The sequence below is a fragment of the Calliopsis andreniformis genome, chromosome 10 (assembly GCF_051401765.1).
Source record: "Calliopsis andreniformis isolate RMS-2024a chromosome 10, iyCalAndr_principal, whole genome shotgun sequence".
NCBI lineage: Eukaryota > Metazoa > Arthropoda > Insecta > Hymenoptera > Andrenidae > Calliopsis > Calliopsis andreniformis.
In genome coordinates this window covers 17,461,498-17,475,629 of record NC_135071.1, presented here as the reverse complement: position 1 = coordinate 17,475,629, position 14,132 = coordinate 17,461,498, and the positions used below count along the sequence as shown (strand labels likewise).

The window sequence follows — 14,132 nt, the reverse complement described above, 5'->3', positions numbered from 1 at the left end:
TTGGCTTACTGGATCGCACATCGTGGATCCCGATAAATGTAAACTGTGCTCTGATCGACGCCACACAGAAAACAAACTCCGATAAGGCACGCGATAAAAAAGTTAATATTTATTTGCCAAATTGATCACTCTACTGTGTTGTGAATTCGAGAACAGCTAAATACTTCGTCTTCTTTCCTTGGTGGCAATGACACACGAGACCCACGATAAGAGCGCTAGAGCTACTGTAGACGAAAGTTTTTTCTTGTTGGAAATATGTTTCTAGTATGTCTATGTATTCCATTTTTCAGTTATACAAATTTTCGAGTTTTCAAATATTCAAATTTTCAAATACTCAACTTTTTATATACTCGACTTTTCAAATATTCAAATTTTCGAATATTTAAATATTTAAATATTCAGATATTCGAATTGCTAGATACTCAAATATTCAAGTATTCAATTATTCAAACACTCGATTACTAAAATATTCAATTATTCAGGTATTCAACTATTTATGCAGCTATTCAAATATTCAAATCTTCAGATATTCAAATATTTCAGTCTTCAGGTGTACACATACGAACAAAGTCTCCCAAGAATAATCAACCCAGTAACTTAGGCTGCTCCGACACTTCTGCTAAAGAATCATCACGACTGTCCTCCCTTCTAAACAACAGATATACGCGACAGTTTCGCAATCTCCAGTTACGCGAACTGGATCCACGCGTCTCTATTATTCGAATAAATTATCGCGTCGCCTCAGCCCGATCAATTTAGAGCGAAAGCGTGTCGCTCGAGCCGCGTCTCGTGAGCCTCGAATAAGCGACCTGTACTCCGGTTTTCGCATTGATCCTCGCTGTTCCGTGTTGACACAGTTGTCATTTCCGACGAGCACACCAGCTGCCTCGATTTCGGTCTCGATTTCGAAGGACAGCGCGAGAACAGCCGATCTCGAGGACACGAGCACCGTGTGGAACGATTCCAACGCTGAACATCGAAATCGCCGTGGCTGGGACCTTATCGATTTTCGAGTGGCATCGATACAAGGCTTTATCTTCACTGTTGCGTCCCTTTCCTCGGCCCCTGGCCACCGTGCAAACACCTCGATCTCCCTTATCGTCAGATCCTTAAGTAGGCTATCGCCAGTGTCATTAGGCTCGCTGAGGATTGCCAGCGCGCCGCGTGAACGTCCCAGGAATTTCGGTGAAAAGGCTCGATGGTTGGACTACGATTTGACACTAGATAGCCCGAGGGTCGCCTCGTTATTTAGCCCGCTGGGGGAAAGAGGAAGTCAAGGTTCCAGAGTTCATAATGAAAGTGGAATGTTGGAGATAAGGAGTATCGAAATTTGAGAGATATCGTTGGGCTATGGTATGTCGAGTTATAAGGACTGCTGGATGGGATAACAGTACTTGTCAGGTTATCTGTAATAAATTCCAGAAATGCTGTGAGCCTAGATATCTCTCTGGTTAACTTGCGTGACGATCCTCGGATGCTAACTTATTTTGCTTGGAATTTATTTGATATCTAGAGGATCACTGTATTTAAGAATGACGCTTGTGTTTTCGCGCTGGTAGAGTTATTAGGAGTCTTGTGGCTGCAGATTTGGGAAATTTGAGAGTGATTAGTGCCTTGAAAATTGAAATATATTAGGGTTTTTGAATGCAAGTACATGTTTTCAATTTTCTACATATTCAAGTATTCGAAATTTGAAATATTCCAAATATTTTCAAATATTCAAATTTTCCTATATCTGGGGTTTCAAGTATTCAAATTTTCAAATTATCAGCGTTTCAAATATTCAGATATTACCTAATATCTGCTCATCAGGTAAAAAAGAAACAAATGATTTCTTCCTAATTAAAAAGACACCCACTGTAACTCACCTCTGATAAAGCTTGTAAACATAAAACATAACAATACTTCAAAGAGGCCCGTACCACATGCGGGCATTGGCCGATAGCAGAGGTACATGACTCGTTACCTCATACTGAAAGGTCGAACAACACTTCGATAACGAGCCACCTAATACGTACATTTAATATAAAAAAACCAACTACTTGAAACCTCCCCTAAAACCCCAAACTCTCAACGAAATAATATACGTATAGTACTTCTTCGATATACGCTAGCTGCTCAGTAAAGAATTTCATAACATAGGGCATACTTCTCTAAATAATTCATGCTCATGATAGTCATTTGGTTTCTTTTTGAGCTCTCTTAAGTAAGGGTGCCAATTAGTGTACTAATCGATTACTATACCCTCCCTCACCCTTTCATTTTCAAATACACATATAGTAAAATATAGTACTATTAAAGTAAAGGGGGTGATTCTACATCAAAAACTAAGAGGTAAATATAAAATAAAAATGTTCGATATCACGTTTCGTTTTCGAGAAAGTTGACTCTGAATTTTGATCGAGTACAAGAGCAGTGAAGTACAAGTTTAGGCGTTTGAGGGCTAAACAGGGAAAAGAGAATACTTCTAGGGTGCCATAGAGACAGTCAGTGATCAGACCAAGAGTGTTCCCTTGCCTTGTCTTCCCTTCAAGCACCAGCATCTCAAAAACCTTTATTCCATACCTTTGACTTACTTTTCCATGTAGAATCGCTGGCTCTCCGCTTGCACCACCACTTCTAGATCACTCTGTATAATCACCGTATGGAACCTCTAATTTCTGTGTTTGAAATTTGTGACTGATGGCTGTGGCATTTCGATGATCATAGCTGAGCGTGACTACTCCCATTATTTTATACAGAACCACTTCACCTCCTTTTCTTTTCTACCATCAGCTTTAGGACACCTTGTGCATAATACAGAATTCTTCCACGCGAGAACAAAAAGTAGGATGACAGTGATCGCCCAGCACACAGTGATCAGCTGATCACCGAAGCCCTAATTAATTTCAAGCTCCACCGACCATAGAAACGATCTTATAACGAGGTAACGCTGTACGCCTGAAAAAAAAAGAAGACTCGTCGAAGTGTGTCTTACTTCCGCGCCGCTGATCGTGGCGCGATAGAGATCGAGGGAATCGATCGCGGCGCTCGAATATATAACGATATCCTTGAGACTCGAGAGGCGTCGTAGTTAGCGCGCCAGTACGACGCTCTGTTTACCGTGTAATAGTAACGATGTTTATCGATCCTGTTATCGGGAGCACCTCGCAAATGTACAGAGCCGCGACGAGCTCGAGGACGAGACCGAAGGAAAGAGACGTAAATGCTCTCGGCGAGCGTGGGAGAGACGGAAGGAGGATTAATTCCAGAAAGGAAGGGAGGCACCATTCCTTTCCACGCGACGAACGAATTCTTTCCCTCTGATCGATGATCCACGTGTCCCCTGGATTCTGCACAATTTATCTCCCCCCTTATCTCAGTCGTTATCTCGATTGGCGACGATTTCCAAGCTCAGCGTGGATAGCTTGAATTTTTTCAACTGAGACACTTCTCTGAAGTACCTCCTGGCGTGGGGAGGGGGGAAGCTTTAGGTGGAGGGAGGAAGAATGTGAGGTGGTTGTTAGGGTTGAGGGATTTTCAGTTCTAGCGTTAAACGAAGTATTCAGAGTTATATTTAATTAAATTTCCCTTAATTCATAGAGGCGTGAAAAGCGCGGAACGTCGAGGTGACGAGGGCGTGGGAGGGCAGGGAGCATCGAGGTTGAAAACGACGAAGATCGTAGCAAACCGTGATCGTGGGTCGTTGACATCGTCCCGTGATTTTCCTCGACGATCACACGGATGCACCTTGCACGTGTGTGCACGTGCCCATTACGTAGGCCTGCCCACCCTCTATTGGTGTCGCGACGCAAGGGGGAGGGAGGGTGAATCCCTCGCCACTAGTTGCGCTCACGATTGCAACTTCACCCCCACACGCAATTATCCCATCCAGTAGTCGTGTTTCTATAGATAGACTGATATTGCTCTATCCTTGCTCTCCTGTCTCTGTTTCTCTCTGTCGATCCTTTTTCCCACCCCTTTCGATCTGCGTCTTTTCCGTCTTTATTGTCCGACGACTCGCTAGAACGTACAGTAGTGGTCGATGAAATTGTTAGACAGCTATGAATGTTATTTCTTTTAACTAGTTATTAAATATCAAAGACATTTTACTGGGTTTTGTATTGTAGTAGGTAATTGGGAAAATTCTGTTTGTTCTTTTTTCTTTTTTTTTAAGGGTAGTCAGTATGCAATCACCTAGGTGTACTTTATTTACTTTGAAATTTGAATATTCTGTGCCTGGAAAATACAGTGACACAGAAAATTAATCGAATACTGAAATTATGAGGCAGAAGTGACTTAGAATTTTTGAATTACAGTGACTTGGCGAGAAAGAATCGTACACCAGTTTCATTAGAGTCACTTTAAACACTGAATCTTCTGGTCTCGCATCCCTAAGTTGAATATCCATGAAAATGAATCTACAAAGAAAAATAGAAAAAGAGAAGACATGAAAAAGTGAAGATTGTCTTCCTCCAAAAAATTGTACTTGCTATAAAAATTCAAGTGGCTCCACTTTTCTTAAAAAACTGCCTCTATTTAACAGAAGACAAATTAAGTCGACAATAGAGGCACAGAGGGTTAAACCGAAATATGATCTCACTGTCAAAGAACACTGTCAACTACTCCTGGAACGTATTCGCATGTTGCAGCTCGTACAGCACTAATTCGCTAAGTATATTCGAGCCTGTTTCGCGGAGTTGTCGCGGTGGAGTTGCAGGAACACCCATGTTGGTGCATCTGTTTATGCACTCGCTCCTAAAACGTTCGAGTGTGCGCATGGAATTTGATCGAAAGCCAAGAGTCGAACAGATTTATTGGGCATTTGTAATGAACGACACTGGTGCATAATGTGACGCGTCCAATGCATACAGAAACGTTAACGAATCTTCGTGTCGCTGTGGACCACTTTTATTATTACCCCGTGTGTATTTGCTCTGCCATCAGATTTTGAGGGAGATCGACTGCGCAGAACGAGGAGCAACAATTTGGAAGCCCGTGCCAATGATAATGTTATGATCGAGCATTCCATCGGGCTATTTCAAGTAAACAGGCATCATCTCTATTGAAATAACGAGAGAGCGTTTGTGGGTAGTGCTGGGTGGAAGAAGGGTCTCATTGCCAAAATAATAGTGTAATAAATAATAATGATAAATGCAGTAGAAAGTGGAATCTCTGTTCGAAGTACTCACAGTTCTTCTTCGGGATTAATACTATTTTATACTCTGAGGATAGAAGTTCCTATAATAAGATATTAATCAACCCCTTCAGCTACAATTTTCTTTCATAATGTGATCACCTATGCTGCCGATCTGAGGCGAGCGACTATCCCAAACTGCCAACCACAGAGCTCCCATTAAGCGAACATAGATCCCTCACGCGATAGTGCGTGATCGGTTACTTGCGAGAACCTCTCATCACGCGTTATCGCGTATTCGGCAGCGAAGATATTGTAAAATGCCAGATGACATTTGCTCACAGTTGCACTCTTCTTATTTCCAGGTAGCAATGCAGGAGGACGATCGTCAGCGGTGACAGGATCGGTCCAAAGGAGCACCGTCACGTCGAGCAATCGTGCACATTCCGCCAGCAGGAGGATCAGCCATCAGCAGCAACAGCAGCAGCCCCAGCAGAAGCCTCAGCAGCAGCAACAATCGAGGATACCCCTGGTGGGATCCTTGCGGGGCTCGGATGACCACGGGTCAAGGGCCAGCTCGGCACAAGACGCTTGTGACAACTCGAACGATTCTGGGCTGGGCTTTGAGGAGCGCCAGCAGCATCTGACGAACGCGAACGTTAGTAGATCTTGGAATTACAATACTGTCCAACTATGGAGGAAGGTAGTAGCTGCAGGAAATTGTGGAATTGTGTTTTTTGTGTTTCTGGATATTTTTTTGAACAATTTGTGTCTTGACACTTTTCATTCAAACTTCGATAGCTCGGCGAAAAAAGATCGTAGATCGATTTTTAAGGTCTTCTTGGAAAGGGGAGACTTCAAACTTCAAATCTAGTGCAGAATGAGTCTTGAAAAAAATTCATCATAGTCTGGAGAGGAGTTTGAATGTAGAAAATATTTGAGGAAAACCCACCCTCTATTTCTCGGCGTGTCGTGGAGTGAAGAAATTTTTTTGGCCAAATTCAATTCAGGGATGTAAAATTAGACACTGTACTCTTTAGAATGAGTCCAGGCTCACTTCACTGCGATTTTTTTTCGCAAAGTTACAGCGGCTCAAAGATCGACAACTTTTTGGATCCCTGGATCAACGCGTGATTCCGAGGCTGGAAGCTCACTTTTCATTCAGAGCGCAATAACTCGGCGAAAAGAAATCGTAGTTCACTCGTTAAGGTCTCATTCGAAAGGGAAGGGTTCCAACTTTAATTTCTCTCCAGGAGAAGTCGCGAAAAAAATTTATCAAACTCCTAAGAGTCGTCTGAAATTGGAAAACATTCATAGAGAAACCACCCTCTCCCTCTCAGCGTGTCGTACAGATATGAATTTTTTTTTAACATATTCAATTCAGGGATGCAAAAGTAGAGGCATTGCCCTTTAGAATGAGTCCAGGCTCACCTCCCTGCGATTTTTTTTCGCAAAGTTACAGCAGCTCAAACATCGACAATTTCTTAGTTCTCCGAATCATTGCACTATTCTGAAATCGAAGTCACACTTTTCATTCAAACTTCGATAACTCGGCGAAAAAAAATCGTAGATCAATTTTCAAGGTCTCGTTGCAAAGAGGAGACTTCAGGATTGAAATCCACTGCGAAACGAGTCCCGAAAAAAATTCATCAATCTCCCTAGGAATATTTTATTCCTGTCCCACACGAATCGTTGAAATTTTAGTTAGGAAATCATTGAAACGACATTACAAGTGCAACGCAACGCTATCGCAAAGTATTCGCAGTAACGATTGCTCATCTCGCTGGACAGTGACGTAATGAAGGAGCAAGAAGAAGAGACGATGTTCGCAGTATTTTTATTCGAACAAAAACAATGCTCAGATCCAGTCAATGAACCCTGCTCGAGGGAGAGGAAACATTGAGACTCCGACTCGACGGCAATATTTGCGATACTAGCTGCGAGTTGCTCTTTTTCCTTCGTTCTTTCTTCTGTTTTTTATCGCAACAGCGCAAACACTTCGCATCCGTCGCCGTGCGAGCTCTGATTGATATCGATACATGCGACGATAATTTATTCTTGGAATGTTACGCAATAAACCGACACATGGATAACGCTGTCGGACTTTCAATATGAGTAAGATGCTTGCGAAGTAGTTATCGTGGATTCGGTTTCCAAGCGTTCACGATCCCACGACCCGTATGTGGGTCAGGGTGTTTATACCTCGCGTGCCCCTTCGCGCCTGTTACACAGAGGAGGGTTGTTGCAATTTTCGTTACGCATTTTTTATTAGATTCTCGCAGTGTCTTGTTTTAATATAAGCTCAGTATTCAATAGTGAAGTCAGTTCCTCAAAAACGTTCCTAATGGTAATGGATAACAATATCGTACTATAGTCTTATTAAAAACTCTTACTAAATATTTGAAGAATCATTGAAAAGTGAACAACAGTGCTGCAAATAGAACTCTAGAAACTGTGTATACAACTCCCCTTTAATGTAAGGGAAGTTGATAATACATCTATAGAATATTCTGCAACAGGTGTCAGAATATATATAGAACGTTCTGCAACTACTATATTCCTTTAACAAAAGAACAATCCCATACGTTTCTCTGCTCTCCAGAAAAATCCCCAAAGAACCGTTTCCAACCCCCGTGGAGTAGCCCCCCGCGTACCCTTCGACGTCTTTCCACCCCCAGTTCCCTCCTCGAATGGCCGCGCCAACGAGGTCGACTTGCAGCCCGCGAGGTCGTTTCCCAAGAGGCCATCCTCGTACCCCGAAGCCTCTGAAGCTTCCCTCCCAGTTGCGCCACTGTCGCGCACGTACGTGCAGGCGTGGATCTAGCGCGATCACGCGCGGGATCGTCGCTGGCTGACCACCGACGGTCCCCGACGGTAGTTGAACCCAGACCGATGGGTGTTCCGATTCGTTAAATTAAGCCAGCGACCAACACACGCGGCCCGCGCACCGACACGCTTGCTACGCGCCTCTCTCAATCTGTCGTTGCTTAACAGGCTTGGAACGGCGCCGGCGAGGAGGACTCGAAGAGGAGGAAGATGGACATCAAGCTGGAGTCCGAGGACGCGAACTTCGCGTTCCCCGACGTAGCGCACAGCAACGGCGCCGAGGGGAAGACGAACGGGAGGAGCACGTCGAACGGGATCGGCCTGACGACGATCGCCACAGCCAGGAACGGGGGCGGAACGGGGAGGGTGATCGAGGTAGCCAGGTCACGCGCCATGGGGGTCCTCGCGAAGAGACCGACGACACATCAGGGACCCCTCACTCTCACTTCTCAACTATGTACAGTATATCATTGTTATTTAGAGGGCCACAGAGGGGGAACTCTATGAGTACCCTTTTTCTTCACCTTTTTCTTCTCTCTTTCTTTTTTAACACGTTCGTCGCCACGTGACCCAGATATGGGTGACGGGGATGCTTCTGTGGGGGCCTCGTCACCATAATATGGGTGACGCTGTTCTTGTTGAAGTTCATGGGATTTTCAGTTGGGCCTGGCGAGAAACTCAACAACTCAACCGAATCGCGTTGGGTGACGAACGTGTTAGTGGCGTGTTGTAGTTGAAGAGCAGTGTTTTTATATGGCAGAGTTGAAAGGATGAAGATCTTGAGAAGTTTCTAACTATTTTTATAATGGGTGTGTAGCTTGAGATGTTAGGGATGTAGGTTGACAGGTCTGTGTCAAAGAGGAGAATAATTTGATAAGCTAAAGAGAAACTGTAAGAGTTATTGAATAATTTGTAATGATTTTATTGGAGTATGTTAGTTACATTAATTGTAGTGTTTCCTTTTTGTGAGGTTGATTTGGAATGTTTGAAGGTTTAGAGTATCTGTTCTGTAAAAGGTGGATAATGTGAGGTATCGAGTTCTTCATCTGTGGTCTTCTTTATTTGATAAGAGATGAGGGGCTGTTGACTATTTAATGCAGCACTGTAGATGCATAGAAAGAATGCACAGGACACAATAATGCATAATTATACAAGGTGCTTCAGAGAAATAGGTAGTCAAAATGTGTCTGACTAAGGACTTATTCTACTGTCTGACTTGCGACTTATTCTACTGATATTTCTTCGTCTTATTCGATGCTCATTCTACACGATTTTATGTGCCTGATATATGACTTATTCTACTGAATTATTTGTGTCTGATTCAGTGTTTATTCTACTGACTTTTATGTGTCTGACTTGCGACTTATTCTACAGGCTTTTCAGTGTTTGACCTATTCTACTGAACTGCCACAGTAGAATAAATCGCGAGTCAGACATTTTTCACGATACTTTTAAACATTTTCACAACAATTAATAACTCCGATAAGAAGCTTCAATCGCAATTTCTTTTTTTTATATTTAAAATCATCCCTTAAAACTTCTCACTTTCTCAAACAGCCAACACAAACTCGCTGAAAATGAGCAACGAATCTCTCGCAAGAAAGACACTATACTCGTCAACTTGTTTGTCATGTCTTGGTTACCAACTATCTCTAACCCTTCGCCTCTCCCTTCATCCTTCCCATGAAATCGCAAAATTTAGACGACTTTATCGATCATGGTGGCCAGAAAGCGCGCGGGTTGAAAATTTATAGCTGTTGATATTCGAGCTTTTGGCGCCGATACGCCGAGGTCTCAGCGAGGTTAAAGTTCAAGATAACAGAGGCACACTGAGAGATCTTGTCAAACATAGTCAGAAGAATATACCAGAGAATTTCAAACATGTTAACAGTCTCTCTCCTTCAATTTTCATGAAAAAATCGCATATGCAATTCAGTCTCCATGAATCCCCAGGTAGCGTCTCCGCGGATGGAAAGGTCCAGCTGCAGATCATCTGCCAGCCAGAGCAGCAGCATCGGGCGCGCTATCAAACCGAGGGGTCCAGGGGAGCAGTGAAGGATCGCACTGGAAATGGATTTCCTATTGTACGACTGGTCGGGTACGATAAACCGACGACACTCCAGGTTTTCATCGGCACAGATCTCGGTCGTGTCGCGCCACACATGTTCTATCAAGCTTGCCGCGTCAGCGGGAAGAACTCGACGCCGTGCGTCGAGCGCAAGATCGATGGAACCATCGTGATCGAGGTGGACATGGACCCAACCAAAGACATGATGGTCACCTGCGACTGCGTCGGTATCCTGAAGGAAAGGAACGTGGACGTGGAGCACAGATTTCCACAGGAGGCAGGGATCCTTCAAGGTCGCAGCAAGAAGAAGTCGACTCGCTGCCGCATGGTCTTCCGCACGACGATCACCCATCCTGATGCCACCACTGAGACTCTGCAAGTCTGCTCCCAGCCCATTGTCTGCAGTAAGTGTCTGGGGATGAATTTCTGTTTCTATGAAATGTGTTGTTATGAAATTTGGTAAGGATCGCTTTCACTAAGAACTTTACTATTATTCATCTCACTATTCTACTTACATAACAAAGCTTCTCTTGTATACACAATCCATTCCTTAGAAATGGCAGCTGATGCCTTGAAATAGTATTTTAAGATTTAAATTTAATATTACAGCTAGTACTAAGACCACTGTCTGACTATTCTTCACTCTAAACTCTGCTTCTGTAAAGTAATCAATTTTAAGCTCATGTAAATGTAGTCACACCTCTCTGATTCTCTGCAGCTCAGCCCCCAGGCATCCCCGAAATCTGCAAGAAGTCGCTCACCTCTTGTCCCTGTACTGGCGGCTTGGAGCTCTTCATCCTCGGCAAGAACTTCCTGAAGGACACTCGTGTGGTGTTCCAGCTGGACAACGACGACCTGTCGAGCAGCTTGGAACCCCACTGGGAGTGCGCAGTACTACCTGATAAAGAGTTCCTGCAACAGACGCATTTAGTATGCGTCGTTCCTGCGTACAGACGGCAAGATCTAGCGCCCTCGGAAACAGTCAGCGTGAAATTGTACGCCGTGTCTTCAGGGAAGACCAGCGAGCCTCACACGTTCCTTTATACCGCGGCGTCCACGCCACCAGAACCATCGGTGGGCAAAGTCGAGCCCATCAGTCCGCCTCTCTCCACCACGAACGGTGAAACTACTCTAGCAACGTCTCCTGCAGCAGTGTCTCTAACTACAGGTGTAGCGCCAAACAGTAAGTGAACTTTTGAGAGAGAAAATCGAGCCTTGTAAGGGAGAGAGAGTAGTCAAGTTGGGATTACCTATTTCGGTGTCAGCCTATACGTGTATATACAAAGTGGTCCACTTAAGTAAGGGCATGTAAATATCTCTTTATGTATTAGACTGGCATCAGGGGACGAATATATCGCAAAGAATATCCTTTTCCAGAGCCATCTTTTCAAATTTTTAAGATACCATTCAAATGGCACATAAAATATTTGTTACGTTACAGCCATTGGAAGAGGTTATGTTACAGCCTTAGGTGACCTTATTTAAGTGAACCTCTATGAATTTCACTCTGCATGAAATTTATATGGTTACTAACAAGCTAACGATTTTCCAGCTCTGATTACTCAAGCAGCCGCAGGAACGGCGAACTTCTTATCAACGATGCAACCTCAGCAACAGGCACAGCAGAACACAGAAGCGCTTAAGAACGATCCAAGTCCTCCGCCAGTCACGGCGCCGTCTCAGGTAACGCCAGTGATGATGTGGGCAGCGCAGAGTCCGAGCTGCCAAAATTCACCGCCCGACGTGATGATGCCACCGCCAGCCATGGTAGCGAATCCACTTCTGAGCCGTAGATCGTCGTCGAACCTCCAGCTGATCCTTCCCGACAACCTGAAGACCGAGGTGCTGGACGAGAACAGCGAGAACAGTATGATCAGCGAGAACAGCATGCAAAGCATACCGACTCCCACTGCGAATGGCTCGTCAGGCACGAGCCCTTTGCAGCAGCTCGTGAACGAGAGCCCGAGGGAACCGTCGCAGACTAACATGATCAGGTCTGTGAGCGTCGCAGCGAACGGCTCGCCCGTGTCTGAGGCAGTCAGCCTCCTCGGCGTGGTCGATCTGATGCGGAACCAGCACTCGTTGTCGATGGTGACGCACCAGAACGCGTTCGGAGGTATGCACGACTCGTCTCAAGTCAAAGTCTTAAGTCCCCATCATATCAACAAAGACACTAACCAAATGTTGCCGACAGAAGGCAGTCCTAACGGAAGTCTTCAGGGTGGCGGTGTCGTTGACCTCCGCATGAAACACCACCAGTCAGAGTTCGGCGCTCTGCCGAACTTCACTGGCACGCCGAATGGACAGCCGTTGCCCGCGCAGAGCGGCCATAGCGTGGAGAAATACCTGAACCATATCGAGTCCAAAGAGCCTGAGGATCAAGAGAACGGATTCGTAGGTAATATGCAGCAACGAGGTTCCATAATCGCCACGGGCAGGCAGACGCAGCAGGCGCAGGCTTCCAACATGCTGACATCGAATAGCCAAGCTGTGAAGTTAGATCTCGTTAATTCTGCCGCGGAGACTCATCAGTTAGTGTCGCCTCTGCGCAATGTGAATCCCAATGGCGGCTCGTTGATGGGTCACGTCTCTGCTGTCGGCGAGCATGAAACGATAGCTAGCCCCCAGCAGACCAGAACTAGCCCACCAATCCCTGGCCCGATGCTCCTTGAGGCGCTCATGCCGCCTCAAACTGTTCCACCTTTGACAACCAATGGACCTCCATCCGTCTCTCCTCCTGCGTCGGTCGTTCAGGAACCGACTAGTAACGACAGTTTGCTGACGACGATCAACGCTGCCCTCCTGCCACCGATGCAGGAGCCGCCTGTCTCTGCCACTACCTCCAATTCTACTGTTAGCGTACCATCTCACAATCCCCTGCAAGTAGCGAACGAGGCCATGCCCACGGCAGCAGACCATATGCCTCAGATTCAGGGTCTCATTCAGCAGGACGTGGTAGCGATGCAGCAGGTGCAGCAAGTGGAGCAAGTCGTGGCTCAGGCGCAGCAGCAGGTCGAGCAAGTGGTCGCCCAGGCGCAGCAGCAGGCTGTGCAGGCTGTGCAGCAGGCGCAGCAGCAGGTTGTCCAGCACGTGGTGCAGCATGCGCAGGTTGTCCAGAAGGCTGTGCAGCACGTGCAAGCGGTCCAGCAAGTCCAGGTGCCAGCGGTTCAGCAGGCTGTGCAGCAGGCGACTCAGGAGGTGGTTCAACAAGCAGTGCAGCAGGCGACTCAGGAGGTGGTGCAGCAGGTTCAGGCGGTCCAGCAAGCTGTGCAGCAGGCGCAAGCCGCGCAGGCGATGCAGCAGGCGGTGCAACAGGATATTGGCTCGATGTTGAACCAACCTGCTGGCTTTGTAGCGGAGGCTAGCTCTGCGCTCGCGAGCGGTGCGGCGCAGGAGCCGTCGCAGCAGAGATTAACCACTGCCGCGGAGCAGGCGATTAATAGTGTGATTACTAATGCTACTAAGGACATCATCAACAACCGACCCATCACCACGACAACCGCTCATGCCATCATCGCGACCAAGAACATATTGAACAGCGTGGCCACTCAGAGTGCTCAGTTAATGAACAGTGCTATGGAGGGGATTCTGCCCAAGTCTCCCTCCAGCCAGAATAATATGGTTGAACAGGTCGCGAGTAAGTCACCGCCAGTTGCCATGCCCGTGACCCCTAATAGACAGAATGTGAACACTCCCATATCGAATGCGCCGAGCAATGGAGCTGGGGCGACGATTAGGAAACAGGAGGATGCAAGAACTATAGTCCAAGAGCTAACCTCTATGTCGGAGCATGACCTGTTGAGCTATATAAATCCGAGTTGTTTCGATTCTCAAAGCGGCTTTCTTATGTAGTATCGCCGTGTTTTTATCGTGAATGGATGAGATTGTGTTTGAGATACTCGAACACGCGAATTGTAATTGAATGTCCAAGTCGGACGAACACAGAATGTGTTTTTGCTTGGTGCAAATTCTTTACGCCTGTGCCACGCGGTCGTTGCAGACTTTTGTATGTGATAAAAATGAAATCCGCCTCCTTTTCTTGTAGAACGAAAATGGGCAAAGATTGCGCTCAGTTTGTAACAGTCGAGAACTTCTTATCGTGTTTAAGTAAGACGGGTGCAC

General features: G+C 45.8%; 1 protein-coding gene across 4 annotated transcripts in view; it reads left to right on the top strand.

Annotated features, from left to right (window-relative positions):
• Positions 1–13,862, top strand: part of Nfat (nuclear factor of activated T cells 3) — a 49,499-nt gene extending 35,637 nt beyond the window's left edge. For 2 of the 4 annotated variants that reach the window (XM_076386464.1, XM_076386462.1), the window contains exons 2-6: positions 5,482–5,774; positions 8,111–8,399; positions 9,896–10,414; positions 10,729–11,193; positions 11,563–13,862. In XM_076386464.1, coding sequence (XP_076242579.1) covers positions 5,482–5,774; positions 8,111–8,399; positions 9,896–10,414; positions 10,729–11,193; positions 11,563–13,862 — 3,866 coding nt within the window. The remainder of the gene's footprint in view (positions 1–5,481; positions 5,775–8,110; positions 8,400–9,895; positions 10,415–10,728; positions 11,194–11,562) is intronic. The other 2 variants (XM_076386466.1, XM_076386465.1) reach the window with 2 other exon arrangements.
• The last annotated feature ends 270 nt before the right edge of the window (positions 13,863–14,132 follow it).